The 27145-nt window shown below is 55.4% G+C and overlaps 1 protein-coding gene across 3 annotated transcripts in view; it reads right to left on the bottom strand.

Annotated features, from left to right (window-relative positions):
• The window catches only part of OSGIN1 (oxidative stress induced growth inhibitor 1), a 31432-nt gene extending 4996 nt beyond the window's left edge, over nt 1–26436 (bottom strand). Inside the window, exons 1-5 of one of the 3 annotated variants that reach the window (XM_063613012.1) lie at nt 25996–26436; nt 3564–3662; nt 1913–2049; nt 542–733; nt 230–321 (exon numbers count right to left, since the gene is read on the bottom strand). In XM_063613012.1, the coding sequence (XP_063469082.1) occupies nt 230–321; nt 542–733; nt 1913–2049; nt 3564–3630 (488 nt within the window). In that variant the 5' untranslated portion in view covers nt 3631–3662; nt 25996–26436. Of the gene's footprint in view, nt 1–229; nt 322–541; nt 734–1912; nt 2050–3563; nt 3663–7933; nt 8065–11841; nt 11866–25995 lie in introns of those variants that run through there. The other 2 variants (XM_063613014.1, XM_055299719.2) reach the window with 2 other exon arrangements.
• Between the last annotated feature and the right edge of the window lie 709 nt (nt 26437–27145).

Genomic DNA, 27145 nt, shown 5'->3' with positions numbered 1-27145 from the left:
GTACTTCTGACAAATATTGATTGATGTCTCATGTCTCCCTAAAATGTGTAAAACCAAGCTGTGCCCGATTACCTTGGGCACATGTCATTAGGACTTCCTGAGGCTGTCACAGGCGCGTCCTCAACCTTGGAAAAATAAACTTTCTACATTAACTGAGACCTGTCTCAGATTTTCTGGGTTCACAGGCCCAACCTTCCGTGTCCCCCAAGGCGTCCCGGGGCGGCCTCACCTTCGCTTCTTCTGCATCCAGTCCTTGACCTCCAGGTCCGGGAGCCCCATCCACTGGCCTTGGCTCAGGGTCACCATGGAGCCTTCGATGGACTGCAGGGAAAGGAACGCTTTGGTCCAGGCCTCTGCTCGCCTGAACCCATTTGGGGCTAGAGGGCATGGGAGGCCTTTGCTGGGGCTGGGTAGAGGGAGGAGGGAAAGGCAGGGTTGAGGGGTGGAGAATGAGGAAAGGGAGATGCCAGAGTCCCAGCCCCAGGTGGGGAGAACAGGGGAGAGAGCCCCCCACAAGGCATGCCCTCGCTGCCCCACTCACGTGCCAGGCTCCCCCGGGGAGGTTCCGGCCCAGGACCACGTGGGGGATGGCGTGCTCCTTCTGGTGCTTCCAGGTGAGGACCGACTTCGTGTTTCCCCCAAAGTCTGTGTCTGGGCGCAGAAGGGCATCAAAGAGCAGGGCGACGGGGCTTTGGGATCGGCCTTCAAGGCCTTCGGACAGGTAGTCCAGGTCCTGGAGGGGGCATAGTTCAGAGGGGCTGCTGGAGGAGGGCGGGGTTGTCTTCCCAGAGCCTCAGGCTGGGCAGGAATGTGGAGACTGGGGCCGGGCCATTTCCCTGGCACTGGAGGGGCTTAGAGAGATGCGCATACTGAGGGCGGTTTGAAGCTCTCATTTTGAGGTCTTCCCAGGAGGCCAAGGGCCCCAGAGTACAGACCAAATGGGCAAGCTTAGATGAGACTGGAGCGATTGCCTGGTCCTACATCCCTACCCTATTATCAGCGTGGTCAGATCAGCTTGGGAGGTGCTGCCTCCTAACAGCAGATAACAAAGACAGGCATATTAAAGGCTCTGACAAGTCCTGCAGCCATCTTTTACCTGTTTAACTTTGCCGAACCCAGTGTGTCCCCGTTTTACTGGAGTGGGGACATTTTTCTCTGTATATTATACCGAGGAACTAGTATTCTATAGAGAGCACTTTGAAAAATGCTGATCTAGATCAAATGGTCAAGACCTATTTCCTCATCTCCACCTCAGGGGTGGGAAGGGAACAGGAGGATGTACGCTGCCTGACGAGGGAGGTCGACAAGGGGAGGTCGTGGAGGGGCACAGTGGAAGACAAGGGGTACAGAGGGAGGATTTGCAAACCCTTGTGGGCAGCAGGTAGTGGGACTGAAATATCTGTGGTGGAATTTCTCAACCTTGGCCTCACTGACATTGGAGCCAGATCATTCTTTGTAGCTAGAACAAAGTCATCCAAATGTCAGTGGGGCCAAGGTTGAGAAACTCCACCGCAGATATTTCAGTCTCACCACCCTCGGTGTCCTGTGCAGTGTTGGACATTTGCCAGCATCCCTGGCCTCCACCCTGCCAGATTGGGTAGCACCGCCACCCTGCCATGACACCCAACTTGTCTCCAGACACTGCCAGGTGCCCCCGGAGGAGAAAAATCATCCCCTCGTTGAGAACCACGGGTTTAGGGCACAGTGAGCTCACTATGCCCTAGACCATGTGGCATTTGTGGGTCTCCAATTTCTCTTTCACGATCTCCGTGGCTGACTTTGTGGACTCTCGAATTCTGTGTTTAGTCTTGTTTCCAGCAAACACACACTTTTGTTTTTCCCTGGGAAAGCTGCGGTAGTTCTCCAAGGGCGGGTGTGTCCTACTCAGAGCTCTGGCCCCACACTGACCCACCTGGTCCAGGATGGAGACCCCCGGGGCCTCGGTGAGCTTCCTCTGCAGCAGGGGGTGTGGGTGGATGGCATCTGGCTTCACGTAGGGTGTGTAGCCGGAGAGCAGGTAGGACAGGCAGATACCAGAGGGGCCGTTACCTGGGTAGAGAGGGTGGAGGTTAAAGGGGGTGGCCTTTTCAGGCGGGGGACACTACTGTGGAGGGCTTTGATCTAGATGTGGTGCATTCATCCATTTATCCTTCATTCATAAAAATAAATATTTATTAAGCCCTTAGCCTGTGCCAGACACTGTGCCTAATAATAATTTTAAAAAGAAGGAATGAACAACTGCTGAGAGTTTACTATGTGCCAGGAATTGTACTGAGAGCTTTCACAACAGCCTCACAACAGCTTTAGCGAGGTAAGTGCCACTCTTTTCCTCCGTTTATACTTGAGGAAATGGGCACAGAGAAGTTAAGTTACTCGCCTGTGGTCACACGGCTGGAAGGTAGACGAGCCGGGATTAAAACCCAGACAGAGGGAACGTCTGACGACACGACTGAGATTCTGAGATTGCTAAGAACTAGGTCAGATGGATGAGTGAATGTAGCACAGATTGCTACGTGGCCTGGGGGCGAGCTTGAGTGGTGGGTGCTCGTGGGCACTCAGGGGTGCTGAGCCACCTGTTGGGTCTGCTGCTTGCACGTCTGAAGAACTGCGCCGCCATCTGTGGCACTTCCTGGGCAATTCACCAGGCACAGCCCTGTGATAGCGCTTCTCTTTTTATCTGTCCTTTCCCCTCTTCTTATCTCGTCTGATTCGGAATATTACTCATATGTAGGATACCAGGAGGAACCATATGAAATCACAGGCACCCATCTGCTTTTGCCTTACAGAAATGACCATCTCACGTGGCTCAGTTGGACGCCTGCATACTGGGGGGTCATCTGTCTCCATTTTTGCAGACAGAGGACAGGAATCATAAGCCGCTGCTGTATGTCCTCTTGTGTGGGCACCTGGCACAGTGCTGGGCGCAGGGCAGTCATGGGACCAGTGTGGGCTCAGGACCAGGGCTCCCTGCCCCACGCCGGGTCGCCTCCAGCTCGTGAGTGTGTTCTAGACCCCTGGGTTCTCGCAAGTGTGAAAGGGAATGACAGTTTATAAACTGCTAAGCCTAGCACTGGCCACATAGTAAACGCTCAATGGCTTAATTTAAAGACCACTGTAAAGAGGCCAGGCCTGGGCCAGGCATGGTGGTTCACACCTATAATCCCAGCACTTTGGGAGGCTGAGGCAGGCAGATCACTTGAGGTCAGGAGTTCGAGACCAGCCTGGTCGACATGGTGAAACCCCATCTCTACTAAAAATACAAAAGTTAGCTGGGCATGGTGGCGGGCACCTGTAATCCCAGCTACTTGGGAGGCTGAGGCAGGAGAATCGCTTGAGCCCAGGAGGCAGAGGTTGCAGTGAACCAAGATTGCACTACTGCACTCCAGCCTGGGTGACAGAGTGAGCCTTTGTCTCAAAATAAACAAACAAACAAACAAATAAAAAATAAACCCCAAATACAAAAAAAGAGGCCAGGCCTGGACTTGCCCAGCTCCTGCCCTCAGACCTGGGGGGTACCCGGAAGGCTCAGCGGAGCCCCTACCCAGCTGGGGCCTGACACTCACCCACAATGATGACTGGGAGGGGCTCTGAGCTGCTGGCGCCGAGGTGGTCCTTCCTGGAGGAGCTCATGGCTGGTGGGGGGCTTGGGGCTGGCAGCGGACCTGGAGTGGGGGAGAGGGGAAGGAAGAGTCCATTCAGGTGAGGACTGGGTGTCCACACAGCCACTTCACCTCCCAGCTAGGGTGGCCTCCTGTGGCCCTCAGGGTCTGGTCCGGGGTCCCCAGGAGGCGTATCTGACGGGACTCCCTTCTTGCTCTCACACAGCCTCTGCTCCAAACAGGCCGTCTGCCCCACCCCTCCCCAGTCATGCAGAATGTGCCCTCCCCTGCTCGGGCCTGGTCGCCCCAGGCAGCCACTGTCCCTCCGAGCCTCCCTCTACTATTCCATCTCACTGGGGCAGTAACAGTCCCGGAAACTCATTATCTGTCTTCCCGAGAGGCCATTCCTGCCCAACCCAGGAACAAGCCCTGCCAGGCCCTTCTGTGGGGCCCAGTGTGGCCTGGTGGACTTTGGAGTCGTCATCCAGCCCTGGCAAGTTGCTTCCTGTCCCATTCCTGGGCCTCTCTGGGTCTCAGTTTCCTCATCTGTAAAATGGAAGCAATGAGTCCCTACCTCCTAGGGTGGTTGAGGGACACAGTAGGATCACAGACGGGAAGCACCTGCCTGGAGTGAAGTTGCCACAGGGATAGGGCCAGTGCTGTGGCCTGCCCCAGGGGCTGGGCTGGACTTGGGGAAATGGAAGCAGTGGCCAGGTTTGGGGACGTGCTAGTGAACCTGCCATCTCTGGGGCAGCTGCGCCCTCTGCTGGCCCCAGGCCCAAATTGCTCAAAGGGACCCAAGCGCTGGTCCTAAAGCTACCGGTGCCCAGAGGAGCATCAGACCTACTTTCTCCCCAACACCAGCTAGCAGCGGACACCAGCCTCACCGGAGGGCCACATGCTGCCATCCTGAGGCCCACAAGGCAACACCCTTGTGGGCACAGGGATGGTGAGCATTTGGCACTTACTCCGTACTGGGTATTTGACATGCTTTTTCTCATATCCGCCTCACAATGACCCTGTGCAGTCCTGGCCATATTAATGTCCCATTTCACAGATGTGTAAACGGGGCTCAGAGAGGTCACACAAGCTCCTCAGTGTCACACAGCTGGCTTTGAAACCCAGGGTTCACTGGTGCCAAGGCCCTGCCAGTGCCACCACCCATGCCACTCGGCCTGTCCCCCGTGGAGATCCAGGGCCCATCCAGGTGTCACACTCACAGGGGAAAGAGTGAGTGGGCACAGGGCTTGGACCACCCAGAGTGGCCAGGGGTGGGGGCCCAGGGTCACCTGCCTCCAGAATTCTTCCAGAGAAGGTGGGAGTCTGGATTTCTGTGTGAATGATCTGATTTGAAGAAGTGGGCAATGAATGAATACACAGTTTTGGAAGATCCTTAACAGGCCAAACAAACACAGCTGAGACCAGTGTGTGGCCTCTGATGTGTGCAGGGTGACAGAAGCCATCGTCCACCTCCAGGCAGGTCCCGAGGAGATGGATGAGACACTGCCGTACAGATGGGCCACTGATAGGACCTATGTGTCGCCCCCACAGTGACAACAACTGACCTTCTTACAGCACTCTACAGTGTGCAAGGAGGTTGCATCTAAGCAGTAGCATCCAGCCCGCTCAGCAGCCTTGAGAGGTGAGCCCTGCCACCTCTGTCTTGCAGGTGAGGAGAAGGAGGCTCCGAGGAGGAGGATGTGCCCAGCGGGGAAGGGGTCTGTCAGGGACCCCTGTGTCAGTGCTCTCTGCTCCCTTGAGCATAGCCTTTCTTGCCTCCGCTGGCGTGGGGGCCAGGGACAGCCACCATGTCCTGCCTAGGCAAGCCCGTGTGCCCAGCACCGAAGACCTCCTCCTCCCTTTCCAGAGAGAAGGAAGGTGACATCCTGCAGTCCCCAGGGACCACATGGCCTCTTCATGCTCAGCTCCCTTCAAGACCCCAGGCTGCCTGCCTGGGGAGGGGATTTCAGGGTGACGCCGCCACCAATTATAATAATAGTAGTAGTGACAAGAACAACAAAGACAGCATGCGGCTTACATTTCCATACTTCTGTGGAGTGGGCTGGGTGCCAGGTATGATCTCAACACTTAATACACATTAACAAATTGAATCCTTATTTAATCGATTTGTTGTCAGTACTCTGAGGGCCAGAGAGTTTCTCACCGCCCTTTATAGTTTGCAAGGCGGTTGAACCAGCTCTTGCAGGCTGGGCTGGATCAGAGCCTAGGCCGCCCTGCTCCAGAGCCTTCTCTGTGCCCCAAGTGCTGCGACAGCTCCTGCTGAGACCCCTCTGCTGGGTGGAACGTTCAGGGTCCGTTCCAGGGTCCCCCACTGCTCTGTCGCAGCGCTAGTGGCAGGCGAGGAGGCAGAGGGACAGCTGATGACCTGGTGTTCTGGCTGGGAAGGGGTCATTTCTCATTGACCCTGGGTGCTGGGCATACCCAGAGGCCTTGGAGAACAGGACTGCGGGTCCCAGAGTGCTTTCTCTGGCTCGCTCCTGGTACCCTCGAATGGCTCCGGGCCTCTCAGTCTTCATCATGGTCCCCGGGAACAGCAGCCACTGGGGAGCATGGGAACTCCTGGTAAAGGGCTTCCCCACATCACCTCCTTTGATCCTCCTAGCAACCCACTTTGCAGATGAGGAGACTGAGGCTAGGAGAGGTGAAGCCATGCCCTGAGGCTATAGAGCCGGTGGGTGATGGAACCAATATTTGATCCCCGTGGGCTGACACCCCCAGGCACCCCAGCCCCTTCACCAAACGAGTGAGCCAACCTGCTCCATCTGCCCCAGTGCGCCTGCCCTGGGCCATGCCCTGCCCCTCCTTTGTTCTTTTGGATTTTCCCACCACCCCAAGAAAGGCACTTGCAGGAGCCCCTGTTGGCCAATGAGGAATCAGAACTGGCTGCCCCTTCCCACCCTTTGCAGGCAGCAGAGGACACTGATTTACCACCACGGCTTTGGGGCTCCAAGTCCAGGGCTCCCTCCTGGGACTGTCCTCAGGCACTTGAACAGAAGCTTCTGGATGCCACATACCTGAGGTCACCGCCCAGGGGCTGGACCTGAGAAGTCACTTCCTGTGCAGAGTGACACAGGATGTCCCAAAGTCCAAAGTAGCTTGACGCTGTCACTCACAACCTCGGACAAATATGCTGCCAACTTACCAAAAAGCGTTCAAAAGTTTCATTTCAATTCCTTTTGTGCTTTTTAGTTTTATGGAGTTGGAAGAATCAATTTTTAATGTTATCTTTTTAAGTCCCTTTAATTGAAGATGGCAGATATTGATGGAAAGAAGTTAACATTAAAAATTGATGTTTCAAATTTCACAAAGGCAAACAGGATAAAAGAAATGAAAACAGTTGCACCTTCGACTGACGTTTCTTTCAAGGGTGCAGCATTTGTACTTCTGAGGTTGTTAAAGCTGCAAACTGCTCTGAGACTCTGGGACACCTGTATGTCTGCATTTCTTTGGCACCTCTAGTGGCCATTTACTCATTTGCCTTTGAAGACACCCCAAGAGGTGGGTGTTCTTATCCCCATTGTGCAGAGGAAGAAACGCTGGTTAGGAGGAGTGGGCGTCTTGCCCCAGGTCACCTAGGAGGGTCCAAGACCACGGCCATGTGACAAATCTTAGTTCTGCCACGTCCTCTCCAGTAAAACAGCTGATTACAGGGAGACCAAGAAAGTGACATGAAGCCCTGGAGGGGCTAAAGTGTGAGGTTGTGGTCTGTCCACGCAAGTGGCACTTGCCATTTATCACAGATGAGCCCTCACCCCTGTGCCGCACACCTGGAGCCCAGGATCTCCCGCAGCTCCCCAGCCTCCCAGGGGCCGCCCTCCCAACCGCCACAGTCTTGAGCCTCCTGAGAGAAGCTAAGTCGCTGGGACCTCCGGGGGTGAGGGCTGTTCATGGGCACCCACGGGCTCTGTCCCTCCTGAGCAGGAGAAGCAGAAACCCAGAGGGCACCCAGCCTGGCTGCCGACCCAGTGGCCTTGGAACAGCTGGGCAGCAAGCCCGGGCTGGCCACACCCCTCTTTCCTGCTAGCATCGGCGGTCACATGGGCCAGGGTACGCTGGGACTGTGGCCGCTTCAGCTGCTTGGCTGAGGGTACCAGGCACCTGGACAGGGACACAGCTGAGGATCTGGGAGGAACCTGGGGTAGGGGAGAATCCTGCTGGGCTCCAGAGAACCCAGGGGAGGGCCTCCACTCAGGACCACCCGGGATCCCTGCCTGGCGCCAGGGCTCTGTAGACCCTCGGGTCCAGCTGGGCTTGCCACTGGTGCCTGGGATGTGCCTGATTCCCTGCCCTGGAACCTGGCCCCGGACACTCACCTGACAGGCAGTGGTGCAGGAGCCCGGTGAGCCCGGCCAAGCTGTGCACTAAGAGGGCCAGGGGATCACGGATCACAGAGTCCCCGGCGAGATCGGGACACCCATTACCCGGTGGGGATCCGAGAGGCTCTGAGAGGCCAGAAGGAAGCGAGGGTATTTCACGGGGAGGGAGGAGGCGGCGCAGGCAGTGGGCGGGGCCAGGAAAATCACTTTCATAAGCGTGAGTCAGCAGGGGCCCGTGATGAATGAACTCGCACACTGGGCGGGTGTCACGCTGCCTGCCTCATGGCCAGCCTTAAAGGGCCCCTGCTGGGCGGCCTGCCAGGGGGCCTAGGGTGGCGCTCCCTCCCAGCCACCTCCCCCTAGCCAGACCCCCATCCCTGGGGCTCAGTCTCTGGAGGAGGAACCAGTGACCTCTGAATGAGCCAGCCTGGCCTTTGCCATAAGGGAGGAGGAGATGGCTTTGTCCTGCACACAGTTAAAATAACAGTCCCTTTAAGTGGCGAAACCCCGTCCAGTTCCCGCATTCCACCTGGATTCTACTGCACCCTCCAACCCCCAGAAGCCCTCTGGCGCCAGCCTGCCTGGGCTGCGAATCCAGCTTTGCCGTTTCCCGGCTGCAGGGCTCTGGCAAGCTGCCTTAGGGCCCGCACCTCAGTGTCCTCATCTGAAAACTGGGGCCAAGTCACAGATTGTCTCTGCCAGAGTGGCTGTGGGGGTTTAAATGACATCCTTCTTGGCTGCCGTGCTTAGAACTTGAAGCCTGCTCCCCGGCTCTTCTCTCCTGTTTTGTGTGGGTAGCACTGCACACCACACACCTTGCTGTTTCTTCATTATTATTGTTATTATTTGGAGACAGAGTTTCGCTCGTTTCCCAGGCTGGGGTACAATGGCGTGATCTCGGTTCACTGCAATCTACACCTCCCAGGCTCAAGCGATTCCCCTGCCTCAGCCTCCTAAGTAGCTAAGATTACAGGCATGTGCCACCACGCCCAGCTAATTTTGTATTTTTAGTAGAGATAGGGTTTCACCACGTTGGCAAGGTTGGTCTCGAACTCCCGATCTCAGATGATCTGCCCGCCTCAGCCTTCCAAAGTGCTGGGATTACAGGCGTGAGACACCACACCCAGCCTATTTCTGAATTAGTTTATTGTCTCTCTTCCCAAACCAGAATGTGAGCTCTGTGTGGGCAGGGAGGTGTATTTGTGACTGCTCTACCCAGTGTCTAGAATAGCGCTTAGCACACATAGGCGCTCAATACTGGTTAAACAGAATGGAGGCAGGGAGGGAGGGAAGTAGGGAGGGAGGGAAGTAGGGAGGGAGGGAGGGGAGAGGGAAGTAGGGAGGGAGCGAAGGAAGGAGGAAGGCAGGGAGGGAGGGACGAAGGCAAGGAGGAAGGGAAGGAAGGAGGAAGGCAGGGAGGGAGGGAGGAAGGCAGCGAGGGAGGGAAGGAGGGAGGAAGGCAGGGAGGGAGGGAAGAAGGCAAGGAGGATGGGAAGGAAGGAGGCAGGAAGGGAGGGAAGGAGGGAGGGAGGAAGGGAGGGAAGGAGGGAGGCAGGGAGGGAGGGAAGTAAGGAAGGAGGGAGGCAGGGAGGGAGGGAGGCAGGGAGGGAGGGAAGGAGGGAGGCAGGGAGGGAGGCAGGGAGGGAGGGAGGCAGGGAGGGAGGGAAGGAGGGAGGCAGAGAGGGAGGCTGGAAGGGAGGGAAGGAGGGAAGGAGGGAAGGAGGGAGGCAGGGAGGGAGGCAGGGAGGGAGGGAAGGAGGGAAGGAGGGAAGGAGGGAAGGAGGGAGGCAGGGAGGGAGGCAGGGAGGGAGGGAAGGAAGGAGGGAGGAAGGCAAGGAGGGAGGGAAGTAGGGAGGGAGGGAAGGAGGAAGGGAGGAGGGAGGAAAGGAGGGAGGAAGGCAGGGAGGGAAGGAGGGAGGAAAGGAGGGAGGAAGGCAGGGAGGGAAGGAGGGAGGAAGGCAGGGAGAGAAGGAGGGAGGAAGGCAGGGAGGGAAGGAGGGAGGGAGGGAGGGAAGGAGGGAAGGAGGGAGGGAAGGAGGGAGGAAGGCAGGGAGGGAAGGAGGGAGGGAGGGAAGGAGGGAGGGAGGGAAGGAGGGAGGGAGGGAGAGAAGGAGGGAGGAAGGCAGGGAGGGAAGGAGGGAGGGAGGGAAGGAGGGAAGGAGGGAGAGAAGGAGGGAGGAAGGCAGGGAGGGAAGGAGGGAGGGAGGGAGGGAAGGAGGGAAGGAGGGAGGGAAGGAGGGAGGAAGGCAGGGAGGGAAGGAGGGAGGAAGGCAGGGAGGGAAGGAGGGAGGGAGGGAAGGAGGGAGGGAGGGAAGGAGGGAGGGAGGGAGGGAGGAGGGATAGACGGAAGGAGGGAGGAAGGCAGGGAGGGACGGAAGGAGGGAGGAGGGGCGGAAGGAGGGAGGAAGGCAGGGAGGGAGGGAGGGAGGAAGGCAGGGAGGGAGGGAGGGAGGAAGCTGCTGTGGTGCACACGTGACCTCAGTGTCCATTCGCTGTTGTTTTCAGTGTTGATGTTGCTGTCGCCACTCTGGAAGGGTGGGGGATGGGGGTGCATCTTTGAGTGCAAACTTTAAGAGGGAACCAAAACCAGTAAACAAAATAATATTTTGAGGCAATAAAAAAAAATCTAAATGAATCCAAAAAAGCTAGGATAAACTCAGACAGGTTCCAGAGCAGTGCGTTGGGGCTGATGCAAAGAGGAGAACCAGGACTTCCGATGCTGTCTGTGTTTATAATAAAAGTTTGAAATTTTTTCCCTTCTGGATTTTTTTTCATGAATTTTGATTTGTAAGAACACTGCATGGACACAGTGTGTGTTCTGGTGATAGGGGTGCTTTGGTGCCCCTAAAATTTTGTGCCTGAGGTGATGCCTCACCGTCCTCACCCTCATCCTGGCCCTGGTGGCCACAGCCCTGCCCTGGAGTCATGCACAGCCTGGAAGCCACAGCCCAGGGCCCCAGAGCATCTGCCAGCAGGGGCTGGGGCTGGGTCCTGGTAGAAAACACCTCTGATGAGGTGTGAGAGTAGCAGGAACCTACAGAGGGCGAGAGAGAGAGAGAGAATGAGAATGTGTGTGCATGTGTGCACATGTGCTCATGTGTGCGTGTGTGTACGTGTGTGCCAGTATGTGTGTGCATGTGTGCACGTGTGCTTATGTATGCATGTGTGTGTGTACGTGTGTGCCCGTGCTGGCACTAAGGGAGGGCCTGATGGCTGGGGGTAAGTGTTTAGGGGGCAGAATGAGAAGCTGGGGTGAAAAAGGATTAGGGAAGAGGTTAGGCACAGCTGGGGCCATGTGCACAGAGAGCCTGGAGGGCTGGGGAGGGAGCCAGGACTGAGCTGGGGCTCTCCTTCCCCTCCTCTGCTTCCCTGGGTGACCTGTGCTCAGGGCCCTGTGATCAGAAGAGCCCGGAGTTTGGTTTAATGCTCTGCTGCCACTGCCTTAAAATTGTTAATTTTGACATGAATGTCCTGAATTTCCATTTAGTACTAGGCCCCCAAAATCACATGATGCGTCCAGCCTGGGGCTGCACCCTGCATGAGGCTGGGTAGGTGGGAGCTGCCTGTGGGTTCAACCCTGGCAGGCTGGGTAGGCTTTGACGAGGCATGGTCCCCTCAGTCTCAGTTTTACCCAGGGGAAATGGGCCCTCAGTAGCAGTGCCCCACATGGTGGAGGGGCAGCAGGAAGCCCCTTGCTCTGAGCCCCAGCTCCTGGCCAGTGTCTAGCCCCACCACAGGTGTGTTGTGTGACCTGGGGTGGGAAGCCTCCCTCTCTGGGCTTCTGTTCCAGCTGTGGCCTTGTGACCAACACTCTGACACTCTGAATGTGCAGCTCCAACACACCAGGACCTAGATAGGGGTTTTGAACATGAGGGCGAGGAGGGATGCAGCTGCGGCCGACGTACCTCTTGTCTGCACTGCATATTTCCCTGGCAGCAGCCTCTTGGTCTCCACTTCCCCATCCCACCACGCCTGGTCTGCAGCTTCCCAGTCGTTGTGAATGTGTAAACTGAGGCAGAGAGAGACATGCACCCAGGATCAGAGACCCCCTACCCTGGAGTGCTCAACTCCTTAAGGCTGGGGCTTGAGAAGGCCCGAGGCTGGGGGTCTGGAGGGGAGACCCAGGAAGGAGGTGGGCTTCCCTGGACGCTGTCTCGTCTCCTGGGCTTGGCCTGGCCTTCCTCCAAACCTGCCCTGCCCCTGCTGACCCTGACCTTGTTCTAGAATTCGAAGATTTGCTGATATGGAGAACTTAGGGGCGAGACGTGGACTTTCCTCCCTGCCATCTTGTTTACCTGTCAGGTGATTATTGGGAACAGAATTGCTGAGTTGCTCCTAGAAAGCTTGACTAAGGCAAAGACCGACACTGCTAAAGGCAGGCGAAAGGGCGGTGGTTAGAGGGGCCGTGGAGAGGGGAGGAGCCAAGTGGGTCTTTGTAGGCTGACTTCAGGGGGCTGGCTCTCTTGGGTGCCAGTGGGAGCCCTGGTTCCCCCGGACCTGCCTTGTGCTCTTTAAGGCCATGAGTTCAAGTGGCTATTGAGAGCTCGCGACGTGATCCTCGAAATTCAGGCCCGCTCACAAAAGGGTTTCCAGAGGCAGCAAAAGAAAACAGAGGTTCCAGGGAAATTTGAATTTCAGATAAATAAGAAATAAACTTTTAGTGTATCTTCAATATTGCACATGACATACTTAACACTAAAAGTTTATTTCTTGTTTATCTGAAATTCAAATTTCCCTGGCAGCCTGTATTTTGTCAACTCTAGTTGTAAATGTAAAATACATACCAGAATTCAAAGAATTAGTACCAAAAAGGTAAAATATCTCATTCATAATTTTAATATGGATTACATGTTGCAACGAAAATAAGGAAAATATCTGACATGCTGGGATAGACAGAATACATTATTAAAATTAGGCCGAGCGTGGTAGCTCACGCCTGTAATCCCAGCACTTTGGAAGGCTGAGGTGGGCAGATCACCTGAGGTCAGGAGTTTGAGACCAGCCTGGCTAATGTCGTGAAACCGCATCTCTACTAAAAATATAAAAATTGGCCGGGCATGGTGGCAGTCACCTGTAATGCCAGCTACTCAGGAGTCTGACGCAGGAGAACTGCTTGAACCTGGGAAGTGGAGGTTGCAGTGAGCTAAGATTGAGTCACTGCACTTCAGCCTGGGTGACCGGGTGAGACTACATCTTAAAAAAAATATATATATATATATTATTAAAATTAATTTCACCCATCTCTTTATTTTAACTTTGCTACTGGGACATTGGAGGACACACACGTGGCTCTCTTTGGGTCTTTGTTGGAGCTGGCGTGGACTTCGGCACTGTCGCTAACAGGAGCTGGGACATTCCAGGGTTTCTCACTGAAAGCCCCACTCTGTCCCAGGAACCCCCAGGCCTGGGTAAACTAGGACGGTTGGTCACCCTGCAGTGCCGCAAGTGCCCAGGCGGGCAGTGTGGCCAGTAGAGGTGCTTTTCTTCTGAGCCTCAGTTTCCCCATCTGTGTACTGCTCCTGCCAATGTGGAGTGTTGGGGTGGTGGCAGCTCACCCGTGCAGGCTGAAGGAAGGGGCCTGGCACTGGGGGGGAGCTCACACACAGCAGCCCTGGTGCTGGATGGCAGGCCCCCTCCGCAGGCCTTCCTCGGCCCCCCTGCAGGCTGCCTAGGAGCTGAGAAGTCAGGGGAGAAGCGGGTACGGGTGGCCTCAAGTTGCATCCCTGGTGTTCTTGGTATCAAAATGGATCCCTGGGCCCCTGTTGGAAAACCACCATCCCTCTCTGCCTACGAAATCCCAGAGCTATTCAAAGGGGCCTCTCTTGACTCCTCCTCATCCCTTCCTGCCTCTGTTTCTTGCCTCCCTCTTCCTCAACCAGTGGCTCCCACAGCTCTGCCATTGCTGGACACCTGCAGGCATTGGGCACTGTGAATAGAGGGTTCTTTAGGCACAGCTGAGGCTCAGAGAGGCCGATCTAAAGCTTGAGGCCACACAGTGTGAGTGGCAGAGCTGAGGCTCGAACCCAGCTGCAGAGTTGGGCACCTCCAGGAAAAGACATACAGCAAAACAAAGAAGGAAGCCTCCTTCTTGCCTCAGGTACAAAGGCACGAGTCCAGAGACATGGCCAGGTTCACCACGTCATGGCCTGCGGGTCCTGAAGGGCCTGCCCATGCCCACGGCCACCCACACTGTAGCTGCATTTCTTGGACCCATGCTTTAGACCTGCACAACAGTCCAGCGAGGAGGGCATGGTGCTATTATTTTCCTCACACTACAGCTGAGGAAACGGAGGCCCTGAGTGTAAGGTGTGGCCCAAGTCATGGTCAATGGCAGAGCTGGGGCTGTCAGCCCATCCTGCCCCCAGCTGTGGCATGAAGAGATTAGGCCATTCCAGCTCATGAAACAACTAATATTTGTTTGGTGCCACAAGGTTTACAGAGCCTGTTCACCCACACTCTGTTATCGATTCTCCCAGAACCCACAGAGGTGGGCAGATATTTACAATACCGATTTTAGTTTACAGATGAAGAAAGCTGGAGGAGCCTTCCCAAGGCCATAGAAAATGAAGTGGGGTAAAGGGATTCAGACTTCAGTCTGCCTGGAGGCAAAGCCACTGAGGGCATGGGTGTGAGCTGTCAGCGCCCTGCTCAGGGAAGAGAGCATCACCCAGCTCAGGGGGTGGGGGTGCAGGGTCACTATTGCACCCTGGGGAAGATGGTGTCACAGCTGGGGACCCAGGGCCCAGGGAACGGGGTAGAGGGAAGTGAGGAGCCATAGGAGGAGGGTGGGAAAGGGTGGCCGCACAGGGGTGAGGCTGGGGAGGCTCCCGTGTCTTCAGGCAGCCACATCCTGTCTTCCCTGATTCCTCCCTCTTTTTCCCAAAACCCAAGGGAGAATCTCGGCAGGAGAGGGAACGTGCCTGCCACAGAGTTGGGGGGTCAGGAGGTCTGGCCCAGCTGTGTAAAAGCCCTCCACTTTGGTGTCAGACAAGCTGGGACTGGGCTCCGTCACTTTCGGCTGTGTGACTCCGGGCCTGTGGCTGAACCTCTCAGCACTTCCATTTCCGTGTGTGAGATGGGGATAGTGGCACCTGTCTGCTGGCGGAGCCTCTGTCTCCGCTGCACATTGCGATCGGCTGGGGAGATTTTAAAATACACTGACGCCCAGGCCCCGGCCCAGAGGGGTCTGACATCCCTGGGCTGGGGTGTGGCTGGACATGGGGAGTTTTGTCCCCGGTGATGGTCTGGGCTGAGGGCCTCTGTCCCTGTGGCTGTTGAAGAATGAGCTGAGACGCAACCTAGAAATTGCCCGGCCTGTGGAGGTGCCACATACACCACACCTCCCTCCACACGGCAGCCCATCTGTTTTGTAAAATACATTCATTGCCCCGTTGAAGGAAAAGCCATAGGTTCTGAAGGAAAAGTTCATCTTCAGAGGAGCCAGGCCAGCAGGATGGCAGGGGCCTGCTGGTGACCCTGGTGGGGGGGATGTGTGGCTCATGGGATGCCCAAAGGGCCACTGAATCGGCCACCTGGAACAGAGAACCCTGTCGGCACCTTGCTCATTCACCACGTGCAGGATAAGCCCTTTCCTTAACTCAGTTCCCGTAACACTGACTTTGAACTCAATGGACTTTGAATTTGGCGTTTCCCGTTGGGCGTTTCATGTCATTCATCCTAAGCGTGGCCACACTCTGAGCCCCAAATTACAATCTTTTTTTTTTTTTTTTTTTTTTTTTTTTTAGTAGATATGAGGTTTCACCATGTTGGCCAGGCTGGTCTGGAACTCCTCACCTCAAGTGCTCCACCCACCTCAGCCTCCCAAAATTTTGGGATTACAGGTGTAAGCCACCAGGCTGGGCCCAAATTACAATCTTAAAGGAAAAAGTTCCAGGGGAAAAACCCCCAAGAGAGAAATGGTTACAACAGACAAGTAGGCATCAACTGCAGCATTAATACTAATATTAATATTAATAGTGAAAAACTGGGAGCAACTTCCGTGTCCAACTATGAGAACCATTCAGCAAACACAGGCAAATGCCCAGAGAGGAATATGATGCAGCCTTAAGAAATGGAGTTATAGAACCAGGCGGCAGAGCGGCAATAAGACAAGCAGGTGATGACACCGGGCTGATGCCGCGTCCGATGTGTAGGCCGCTGGGCAGGAGCTGGAAAGGGATCAGGAAGAAAGAAAGAAGCCAGACTGATTGCTGGGGCCAAGGAATTTTATGTGAGTTTTTAAAATTCTAATTTCCATTATATTTGTATAATGAACAATAATCCTAAGGAAAAGCAATTCGGTGGGACAAGGACCTTCTGTGTTTTGCTGAGTTCACTCGGTGTATCACAGATGCCTAGCACAGAGCCCAGGGCATAACAGTAGCTCCATAAATATTAATTGAATGAATGAATGAATCCTGTTGCTTTCAGACTTTGCTGATAGACCCTTTTTTTTTTTTTTTTTTTTTGAGATGGAGTCTCGCTCTGTCACCCAGGCTGGAATGCAGTGGTGCAGTCTCTGCTCACTGCAACCGCTGCCTCCCAGGTTCAAGTGATTCTCCTGCCTCAACCTCCCAAGTAGCTGGGATTACAGGCATGCCCCACCAGGCCGGGCTAATTTTTGTATTTTTAGTACAGGTGGGGTTTCACCATGTTGGCCAGCTGGTCTCAAACTCCTGACCCCAGGTGATCTGCCCACCTCGGCCTCCCAAAGTGCTGGGATTACAGGTGTGAGCCACCGCACCCAGCCAACTCTTAAAACATTTTTCAGCAGGCATGGCTCCTCTTGGCTTTATACTGTATGCATATGGATTGACACGCCTTTCACAAATTTACTTTTTATTTTTTTGAGACAGTCTTACTGCGTCACCCAGGCTGGAGTGCAGTGGTGCAATCTTGGCTCACTGAAACCTCTGCCTCCTCAGTTCAAGCTATTCTTGTGCCTTAGCCTCTTGAGTAGCTGGGATTACAGGCATGTGTCACCATGCCCGGCTCAGTTTTGTATTTTTAGTAGAGATGGGGTTTCACCATGTTCCTCACGCTGGTGGTCTCAAACCCCAGGACTCAAGTAATTTGCTTGCCTCGGCCTCCCAAAGCGCTGGGATTACAGGAGTGAGCCTGTCAATACGTTTACATGTTTGATGATCATTTCGAACTGGCCAAAGGTGAAGGCAGAGCCCTGTGGTTCACCATTAGAGATGCTGTCTTCAGTGGGAATAGCTCTGTTACTGGAAGAGGGCTGAGTGCAAAGGGTCCTGTCCATGCAGTCAGGAACTCTGGATTGCGTCTCAGCTCTGGAACTTCCTAGCTGGGTGTTCTTGGGCAAGTTGCTTCTCTTCTCTGAGCCTCAGTCTCCTCATCTACACAACAGGAATAGTAACACCTGTTCCCCAAGGTGGCTTGTTGCCTGACACGTCCTAGCTCCTCCGTAAACGGTGGGTACCCCCCACCTCTGTCCACCAAACCCTGGGCCTTCCCTGTGGGCGTTAATCATCCAGCTCTCTGCAGCCACTGACTTTCCTGTCATGCAGCCTGCATTTCCCAACAACTGCCCTCCAGGGCAGTCACTCTCCAAGTGTGGGTCCCTGGAGCAGCAGCATCAGCAGCACCAGCAGCACCTGGAAACGCATCAGAAACGCAGATTCTCAGGCCCACCTGAGACCCAGTAGATCAGAAGTTCTGGGTGTGGGCCCGGCCATCTGCGCTTTCACGCGCCTTCTGGGTGGTCCTGATGCTTGCTTGAGTTTGACAGCCGCTACCGTAGGACAGGATGAGAAACTCCACCAGGGGCCTCTCTGCCTATACCCTCCTTGGGACCAGTCCGTCCATAGGCACAGCAAGAATGACAGGCATGTGGCCTGTCCCTCCTGGGGAATCCAGGGTAGACCCTCTGGGTGACAGCTTCTCCATTCCTACAGGATCCTAACCCATAAGCATGTGCTAGAATTCTGCCGGGAAGGGCTGTCAGTCCCCACGGCTGGGGTTCTTGCACATGCCTCCCTCATTCTGCAGAAAACTGGAGCCCCTCCTGCGTGTCCCTGCCCCTAAGGGTCCTGCCGGTTTCCTGTGACCCAGCAGTGACAGTGGCTCTAATGGCAAGTCCCCTGCACACCAGGAGGTCACTTTGCAGCATGAGGAGGTCTGCAGACTCCAGTCCCTTGCCCAGACTTCCATTCCTTCCTAACAAGTGTGTGACCACTCCAGTACGAGTCCCTTGCCCTCAGCAGAGAGGTCGTTGTCCCTCTGGAGGGGGAAGGACCGTCACTTTCCTTTTTTTCTTTTTCCCACAGCTGCTTTAAAACAAAACAAACCAAACAAAACAAACCCTGTGTGCTGCTCCTATCAGACTCCACAAACATTCTAGGCCTTGACTTCTGGCATAGGTAGGGTCAGTGACATAACTGACAGTCATGTGAGCCATGCCCCTCCCCAGACACAGGGCCAGCCCAGCCTGCGAGCACTCTGCACCTTTCTTTTTTATTTTTGAGATGGAGGCTTGCTCTGTCACCCGGGCTGCAGTACAATGGCACAATCTTGGCTCACTGCAACCTCTGCATTCTGGGTTCAAGTGAGTCTCCTGCCTCAGCCTTCCAAGTAGCTGGGATTATAGGTGCCACACCCGGCTAATTTTTTTATTTTTAGTAGACACGGGGTTTCACCATGTTGGCCAGGCTAGTCTTGAACTCCTGACCTTGTGATCCACCCACCTTGGCCTCCCAAAATGCTGGGATTATAGGCATGAGCTGCCATGTCCGGTCCACTCTGCACCTTTCTCTGCAGAGGAGCCATAGTGCCAGGCCTCCTGGCATTCTGGGGAGTTTCCTGGCCTTTAGGCTCCTGTCACTAGGCAAAGCAGCATTCCAGAGTCCTGTCCTTTTCTACCAAGGCCCTGATACCTCCAGAATCTGATATACTACAAATTAGATCCTGCCCTGCTCTACTGAACATCCGGCAGCGGTTCCTCCTGTCCCCAGGCCCACCCCAGACTGATGGCCCGGCACTGACAAGCCCCTGCAGGGACTGACCTGGGAGGACCTCCCCACCCGGTTTCTCTGCTCTGTCCTTCCAGGGCATGGGCCCGCCCGTGGCCGCCTCCTTACACCTGTACTGCGCGGCTCTGCCTGGAGGCCCTTCTTTGCTTTACCTTGGTCTGGGCAACCCTCTCTAGATTTGTCTCTAGTTTTCCACTGTCCAGAGAAGCGGCGGGAATGGAGCTTGCATCTCTGTGGCCCTGCTGTGGATGGGACTTGTACCAGGAACTTTGTAAGTGCACTCCTGGCTAGGAGGTTCTGAGGCTCCTGCTCTGAAAACCAGACCAGACGAGCCAAAAAGTGATTCCAGGCTGGGCGCAGTGGGTCACACCTGTAGTCCCAGCACTCTGGGAGGCTAAGGCAGGTAGATCACTTGAGGTCAGGAGTTGGGAGACCAGCCTGGCCAACATGGTGAAACCCCATCTCTACTAAAAATACAAAAAATGGTGGTGTGTGCCTGTGGTCCTAGCTGCTTGGGAGGCCAAGGCAGGAGAAGAGTTTGAACTCAGGAGGCGGAGATCACACCACTGCACTCCAGGCTGGGTGAGACCCAGTCTTGGGAAAAAAAAAAAAAAAAAAGGCATTCCAGCTGGGTGTGGTGGCTCATGCCTATAATCCCAGCACTTTGGGAGGCTGAGGCGGGTGGATCACGACGTCAGGAGTTCGAGACCAGCCTGACCAACATGGTGAAACCCCGTCTCTACTAAACATACAAAATTAGCTGGGCGTAGTGGCGTGTGCCTGTAATCCCAGCTACTCGGGAGGCTGAGGTAGGAGAATCGCTTGATCCCCGGAGGTGGAGGCTGCAGTGAGCCGACATCGTGCCATTGCACTCCAGCCTGGGCAACAGAGTGAGACTAGCTCCCAAAGAAAAAAAAAAAAAAAGGCATTCCTGCCGGGGTGCCCCATGTCATGTTGCCCAGGCTGATCTCAAACTCCTGGGCTCAAGTGATCATCCCGCTTCGGCCTCCCGTGCTGGCATTACAAGCGTGAGCCACCGGGCCCGGCTCAGCAGTCAACCCCTTTTCTGACTTCCGTCCCATACATCAGTTGTGCCTGTTCTTGATGTTGGCATAGATGGAACCGCACAGGACGTTCTCTCTTGTGCCTGGCTTCTGTGGCTCGACATCGCGTCTCTGTTGGTCACCACACTGATGTGCAGACCAGCGGTTCCCCCTTCTCACTGCCGAACGGGTCCCCTGTCTGAACACCTGCAGCTCTGTTTCCCGGGGATGGAGGCTCACTGTCACCAGCCTGCTGCCGGGGCCGTTCCCGTGGGAGTCTTTGTGTGCCATGTGTTTTCACTTGGGCATTTGGGTGAAGACTGAGAAGTGGCACTACTGGGCCACAGGGAAGGTGAGGGTGATGTGTATTAGAAACTGCACCCACTTTTCCAGAGGGCTGCCCCCACTGCACCAGGGTTTCCCCAGCAGCCTTTCAGCATCCAGCCCCCTCCTCCCTGCTACCACGTGGGCTTTCTACCTGCAAGGCAGGCCGGGCCCCTCCCTTGCTTACAGCACTTTGATGACTACCTGGCCTTCAGAGGAAAACTTTAGACTCAGCTGAGCCACAGACCTCCTATCCCGCAGCCCTGTGGGTCTCCCCAGCTGGACCTCTGACTGGTTCCCACGTTGGACCTCATGTTCCAGCCGTACTGAAAGCCCACTGTCCTCTGAGGACATGCCATTTCTGTCCTTCTGCACAAACTGTCTTTTCTGCCTGGAGCACAAGTCCCTCCCTCACCCTCCTGGGGAGAGCCTCTCTCTCTTCTAAGATCTCTAAAGCATCTTCTCACCCTGCTAACTCCTCCGAGGTCCTGACTGGCATCCTCTGGCGGCCTCCACCTGCCTCCTGGAAGCCACCTTGCTTTGGGCTGTCTGAGCACACTGGGTTTCTGTTGTTGCTGAGGATGCTGTACAGTCAGGGCAGGGATGGTGACTTTTTCCTCCCCAGCTGTGTCCCCAGAGCCCAGCAGGACAAGGAGGCCTCAGTAAACATGCAGTCAATCCGTGAAACTGAGTGTGGGTGGGCACAAGCTGAGGGATGAGTTCCACGCTGAAGGGGGCAGCAGCGTGAATGTCTGCAGATGCCTGTTCCTGTGAACATCACCCAGGACAAAAAGGGGAGTAGGCCCAGACTCCTGGAAGGCTTCCTTGGGGCCCCTCAGGTTTTTTTATTTTTTTATTTTTTATTTTTTATTTTTTTTGAGATGGAGTCTTGCTCTGTTGCCCAGGCTGGAGTGCAGTGGTGCGATCTCAGCTCACTGCAAGCTCTGCCTCCCAGGTTCATGCCATTCTCCTGCTTCAGCCTCCCAAGTAGCTGGGACTACAGGCACCCGCCACCACGCCCGGCTATTTTTTTTGTATTTTTAGTAGAGATGGGGTTTCAGTGTGCTAGCCAGGATGGTCTCAATCTCCTGACCTCGTGATCCACCCGCCTCAGCCTCCCAAAGTGCTGGGATCACAGGCGTGAACCACCACACCCGGCCTGGGACGCTCAGTTTTTTTACCCCTTTCTGCTTTTTGTCCCCACAGATTAATTTTGTCTGTTCTGAACTAGACATAAATAGAATCACACAGTGTCCTCTCTCGCGTCTGGCTTGTTTTGATGTGTCTCCGAGATTCAGCCACACTCCTGCTTTGAGAGGCAAATTCCTCTGCCTTGACATGTGGCATCTTTCTTAGCCTGGACGTGACTGTTTCTCCCCCTAGACTTCTCTTCCGACTTCCTGTTTCCTTCCTCTGCCGGGGTGGGGCTTGGTCTGTAAGTTCCTGGTTTCTGAGTAGACAAGTCCTCTTCTTCTTGTTCTTGGCAAGTTATCCTTGACATTCAGGACATTTGAATCTGAATATCCTTGAAATACACGGGCCGTGGTACTGCCCCGGCACCTCGCAGAGGATTCCCGGGCAGGTTGCCCAGGGCTCCCCTTGTCTGGTGCCCTCTTTGCAAACACCTGGCCTTTCATTCACTGCAAACCCTGGTCCATGCATGCCACCTAGATCCACGAGGAGGAGGCCTGGCCCCTCCTCCGTGCCTGCTGGTGTGATAATACAGCCAGCCACTTTGTACTTGTCAGAGGCGGGGAGTATTACAGTTTAGTCTACACACAGCAGTGAATTCTGAAAGTGGGGTGCCAGGCCAGCAGCACCTGGGGATTTTGAAATCCAACTTCGTGGGCACCCTTCATCCTCCCGACTCACAGAATCAGAAACACTGGTCTGACTCTGGGGCCCAGCAATCATGTTTTTTTTTTTTTTGATTTTTTTTTTCTTTGAGACAGAGTTTTGCTCTTGTTGCCCAGGCTGGAGTACAATGGCACAATCTCGGCTCACCGCAACCTCTGCCTCCTGGGTTCAAGTGATTCTCCTGCCTCAGCCTCCCAAGTAGCTGGGATTACAGGCATGCATGACCACGCTCAGCTAATTTTGTACTTTTAGTAGAGATGGGGTTTCTCCCTGTTGGTCAAGCTGGTCTCGAACTCCCGACCTCAGGTGATCCGCCTGCCTCGGCCTCCCAAAGTGCTGGGATTACAGGCCTGAGCCACCGCACCCGGCTGCAATCATGTTCTTAACCTCCCCCCGACCCAGGGGTTCTGATATATGCTCAAGTGTGAGAGCTTCTGACTCCTGGCTCAGGAACATGTCGGAGATGAATCAATCAAAACGGAGCATCGCTTTCTTTGAGTAGATGTTATCGCTATTCCAAAAAATTAAAAAGAGGTTCTAGTACATGGGGCTGACATGGTCTATTACATAAGCAGGGCAACAGAGCCTCCTTGATGGATCACCCAGCTACCAGGTGGTCGCCTGGCTCAGTGCTGGCATGCGGGTCTGCCTCACGCACAGGAACATGGTGACCACAGGCGTCACGTCTCCCTGAGAGCAGGTGTGGGCAGGCTGATCACTTTCCACTGGCTTCCCCCATCCATTCTCTACCTCCTCTGTGCTGCTCTGAGCTCCAGGAGGCTAAGCCCCAGGCTCTGCACCCTTACGTGCTTTGGCCAGCTGGCTTCTGGTTGGGTTTGATCAATGGATGGCTGTGACACGGTCCAGAGGGCGAGAGGAGCGGGTGGCCAGGACAGGGTTGTGTTGGCAAATGTTTAACAACCAGTCTTGGGGCCGGGTGTGGTGGCTGACACCTGTAATCCAGAACCTTGGGAGGCTGAGGTGGGCGGATCACGAGGTTAGGAGTTCGAGACCAGCCTGGTCAACATGGTGAAACCCCGTCTCTGCTAAAAATACAAAAATTAGCCGGGTGTGGTGACAGGCACCTGTAATCCCAGCTACTCAGGAGGCTGAGGCAGGAGAATCACTTGAACTCGAAAGGTGGAGGTTGCAGTGAGCCGAGATTGTGCTATTGCACTCCAGCCTGGGTGACAGAGCGAGACTCCATGTCAAGAAAACAACAACAACAACAACAAACAATCAGCCTTGGGGGGCACTGTGGAAAGCCCTGTTTTGCAGTGCGCCAATATCCGTAGCGTGAACACTCCCACCATGATCAATTTCACGTTACCAGTGTAATATTTCTGAACAGTGGAGTTGGAAAGAGATGTGCGGCTTTGCACTCAGCAGCACTAGTGCTCCCTGGAACACACTTTGGGAACCATGCTTAGCAGCTGGCATAAATGCCGACTGTCACCCTTAAAGGCCTGGAGACCAGGGACTTCAGGAGTTAGGGATAGCGGTTGGGGCTCAGAGGACTAGGAGGTCATGGGACACCAGCACCTCCATCTTTTGGCTCTGGCTACCCACTGTAATCACCTGAGACCATCTGCAGAGATGATAATCCTGGATTTTTTAAATTCTCAAATGATTGCATTGTGTAGGCTGGGGAGAACCACTGCCTTAGAGCTAGGATCAGTGGGAGAGGCAAGAGGATGATGATCTTTCTGTATTGCAATCTTGGGTCACATTAACAAGGGCATAGTCTACAGAATGTGGGAGGTGATGATCCTGCTTGATTTGTCATTGATCAATGATACCATGTTCTGAGCCCCACAGCTTAATGGAAACACCAAGTTGGAAAATGTTCAGAAAAGAGAAACCAGTACAGTGAGGAGACTCAAAACTTGGTCTCGAGGAACTCAAACTAGGCCTGTCCTCTGCAGAACTCCACAGATAACGGCTATTCTGGGAAGCATGGGAGCCAGGTCAGGGCATGCCATCTGCTACACCGGCCCTAAGCTCTGTCAGTTGAGGGCTCACCTTTGAAGCCACTCTGGTGTTTCTGCCTTCCCACTGAGGAGCAGGAGGGATTTCCTGAGGGTGGAAATGGCAGATGCAGGGTGGGGAGAGCCCAAGATGAGGGGGACCTAGGGGCGGGGCAACAAGGATTCACTTGGGTGATGATGATGATCAATGATTCTCCAGGGTCATGCGGGAAGACCAGCTAATCTCAGGCACGATCCGATGAGTTCATGAATATTCAAGAAGGAGGATGGAAAGGAGAAGGTCAGATGACAGTGCCAGCCATGCTTGTAGCTGTACCCAAGAACGCACACCCTGTGCTGGAGGTCAGGTCTGCCAAAGCTGGGACCGTGCTGTCCTCATTCTCTGTTTCATCCCTAGCCCAGACGGCACTCAGGGCATGCTCAGTACAGCTGCATTCAATGAATGAGTGAGCAGGAAGGCAAGACCGGGTCCCGATGTGAGGGGAAGATGGGCCACCAGGGCTGACCTTTGTGAAGAGGGGGCTTTTCCACTGAGGCCCGAGGAGTGGGTGGGGAGCCGGCCACGGGAAGAGCACTCCAGGCAGAAAGAAGAGCAGAGGCAGAGGCCTGGGGGCTGGCAGGGCCCTGTGGGTCTGAGGTCAGCAGTACGACCCAAGGGTGGGGAGCTCTGGGGGCGAAGATGGCAATAGCGGAGAGGGGGACAGAGGATTGATCGCACAAGGCCGAGAGGCAGTGGAGTCAGGAACCATCCTCAGGGGCTGCTTCCCGGCTGTGTGGCCCAGGCCAGTGACTTAACCACTCTGGGCCTCAGTTTCCTCGGGGCAAAATGGAGAGGAAAACAGCAGCCATCTCTCGGGACTGAGAATGACGGGTGGCACTGGGAATGGTGCCTGGCACACTAACCTCTGCAGCAGCGGTGGCTGCCATTGTTATTATTATTGTTATTAGCAGTGGAGGAGCTGGGTAGACAGAGCTGGGCCTGGATGCTGGGACAGCCAGCCTGGGTTCAGGGTCTTTTCCCCTGATTAGGAAGAGTCTGCAGCTGGCAGAGGTCCAGGGTTTCTGGGTGCTGCCCAGGCCCTTAATTGGGAGCTGTGTCTCTGACACTTCCACGTCCTGGAAGGAGGGCTCCAGGGCCCTGCCCGTCCCTGCAGGCTGGGTGCCCTGGCAGGCCTGCTGCCTCCCGCTCTTGGGTGGCAAGGAACAGGGAAGTGGGCGGAGCGATGACGGGGCTGGGAGTCTTGCTGGGCTGTGAGGGGAGTGGGGCTGCGTCCCAGGCGCTTAGGGACACGGTGTCCCTCTGTGTGAGCCACTCAGCTCTGGGTGGGCCGGGTGGGCTGGGTCCCACCTGGGTGGGTGGGTGAGGCACTGCCTGCGGGCTCAGCAGAAGAAAGGGGCTTCTGGGTGAAGGGTGAACCCGGCGCAGGATGTGCCCAGCTGCCTCCTCTCCCTGGGAACTCACACTGCTCCCTGCCTGGGTGCCAAAGCCGGCGCTGCCCATGCCTCCTTCCTTCCCTCCCCAGCCCCGCTGTCTTGCTTCAGTGGCTCAGGCTGAACCCTGAGTCAACCTTGCCCCCTCTTTCGTTCACACCCCAATCCCTTAGCGAACCCACCAGCTCCACCTGCAAATAGATTCGGATTCTGACCCCTGGGCCCCTCCCTGTAACCCTGGGTTGCTGCAAAGCCTCCCAGCTGAACAGTGTCCCCACCGCACCCTCCACACAGTGGCAGGGACACCCACACCAGAACAAAGCCCTCTGCTGACCACCCCGGATATCGACAAGTCACTGCTGAGCTGGGTCCCTTGTCCCCGTCTCCATCCCCTGGGCTCCTCCCGGCTCCTGATTCACTCTTACCCCAGGGCCTTTGTACTTGCTGTTCCCTGTGCCTGGAGCACTGTTCCCTCAGACGCCCACACGACACTACCTCAGTGAGTTCAGGTCTGTGCTCCAGCGTGTTCCCAGCCAGGCCAGCACTTCCTGCATGAAACCGGAACTCCCTCCCCCTCACGCAGCTGCATTTTTCTACACAGCCTCACTGGCGCTGTAGGGGCTACACACTTCCTTGTTCATTTGTTTGTCTGAGTCCCCACCTTGGGATGCAGGTTCCCAGAGGGCAGGGTGTCCTCGGCTCTCTTCCCTGGTGTATCTCAACTGCCTGGCACATAGTAGGTGCTCCCTACATACCCTTGCCTGAATTGGGCCGACATGCATTCCTTAAGCAAGACATGAACAGGGCCACGGTCTCCTCCCTCTGGGACTGGCTTTTCTGTCCCTGGAGACACAACACCAGAAGGGTCAGCCCTTGCAGGACCCTTTAAGCCCCTGGCTCACCAGGAGTGGCCGCTGGCTTTCTCTTTGCAGGGGCCACAACGAGCCCTGGACTGAGGGCCAGCAGGCCACAGCTGGCTTCTTTCTGGCCAGGGAATTGGCGCAGGACACGTTACTTGTTCATCAGGCACGGAGCTAACTCTGGGGGTGCAAATGTTGGGACCCGTCAAACGGCGCTCACAGGCAGAGGAGGGGAGCAAGCGGGAGGCGAATGCCACACCCATGGCTCACACTGCTGGGTGGGCTGAGAAGATGCTCCCCCAACCCAGTCTAGGGGGCTTAGAGACTTTCTGCAGGAGTAAGATTAAGGACCAAAGACCTTAGCCAGGAAAGCTGGGCCCAGAGATGCCCCCTAGCGGGGAAAGAAGCCGAGGCCGAGACAGGAGGGGGCAGGGCTCTGTGGGGTTCAGCGCCAAGGCTGAGCTTTGAGGAGTGCGGGGCAGAGAAGGAGGCTGCTGTGGCCCTGAGGGGGCTGGGGCTGGGAGGAAGAGCAGGGCAGGAGCAGGCTCTCGTGGGGGTCGCAGAAAGGCCACCATCGGCTGCTGGGAGAAGGGCCTGTTGCTGCAAAGGTCAGGCCAGAGGCGAGGGCGGTGACAAGGGTGCAGACAATCAGATGGATTTGCGAGCTTAGTTCAAAAGCCACAAGCTGGGCTTCAGGATTCTCATCCATAAATAA

The sequence above is a fragment of the Symphalangus syndactylus genome, chromosome 11, assembly GCF_028878055.3.
Source record: "Symphalangus syndactylus isolate Jambi chromosome 11, NHGRI_mSymSyn1-v2.1_pri, whole genome shotgun sequence".
NCBI lineage: Eukaryota > Metazoa > Chordata > Mammalia > Primates > Hylobatidae > Symphalangus > Symphalangus syndactylus.
Note: the sequence above shows the minus strand (reverse complement) of the source record. Positions and strands in the feature narration are given on the sequence as shown.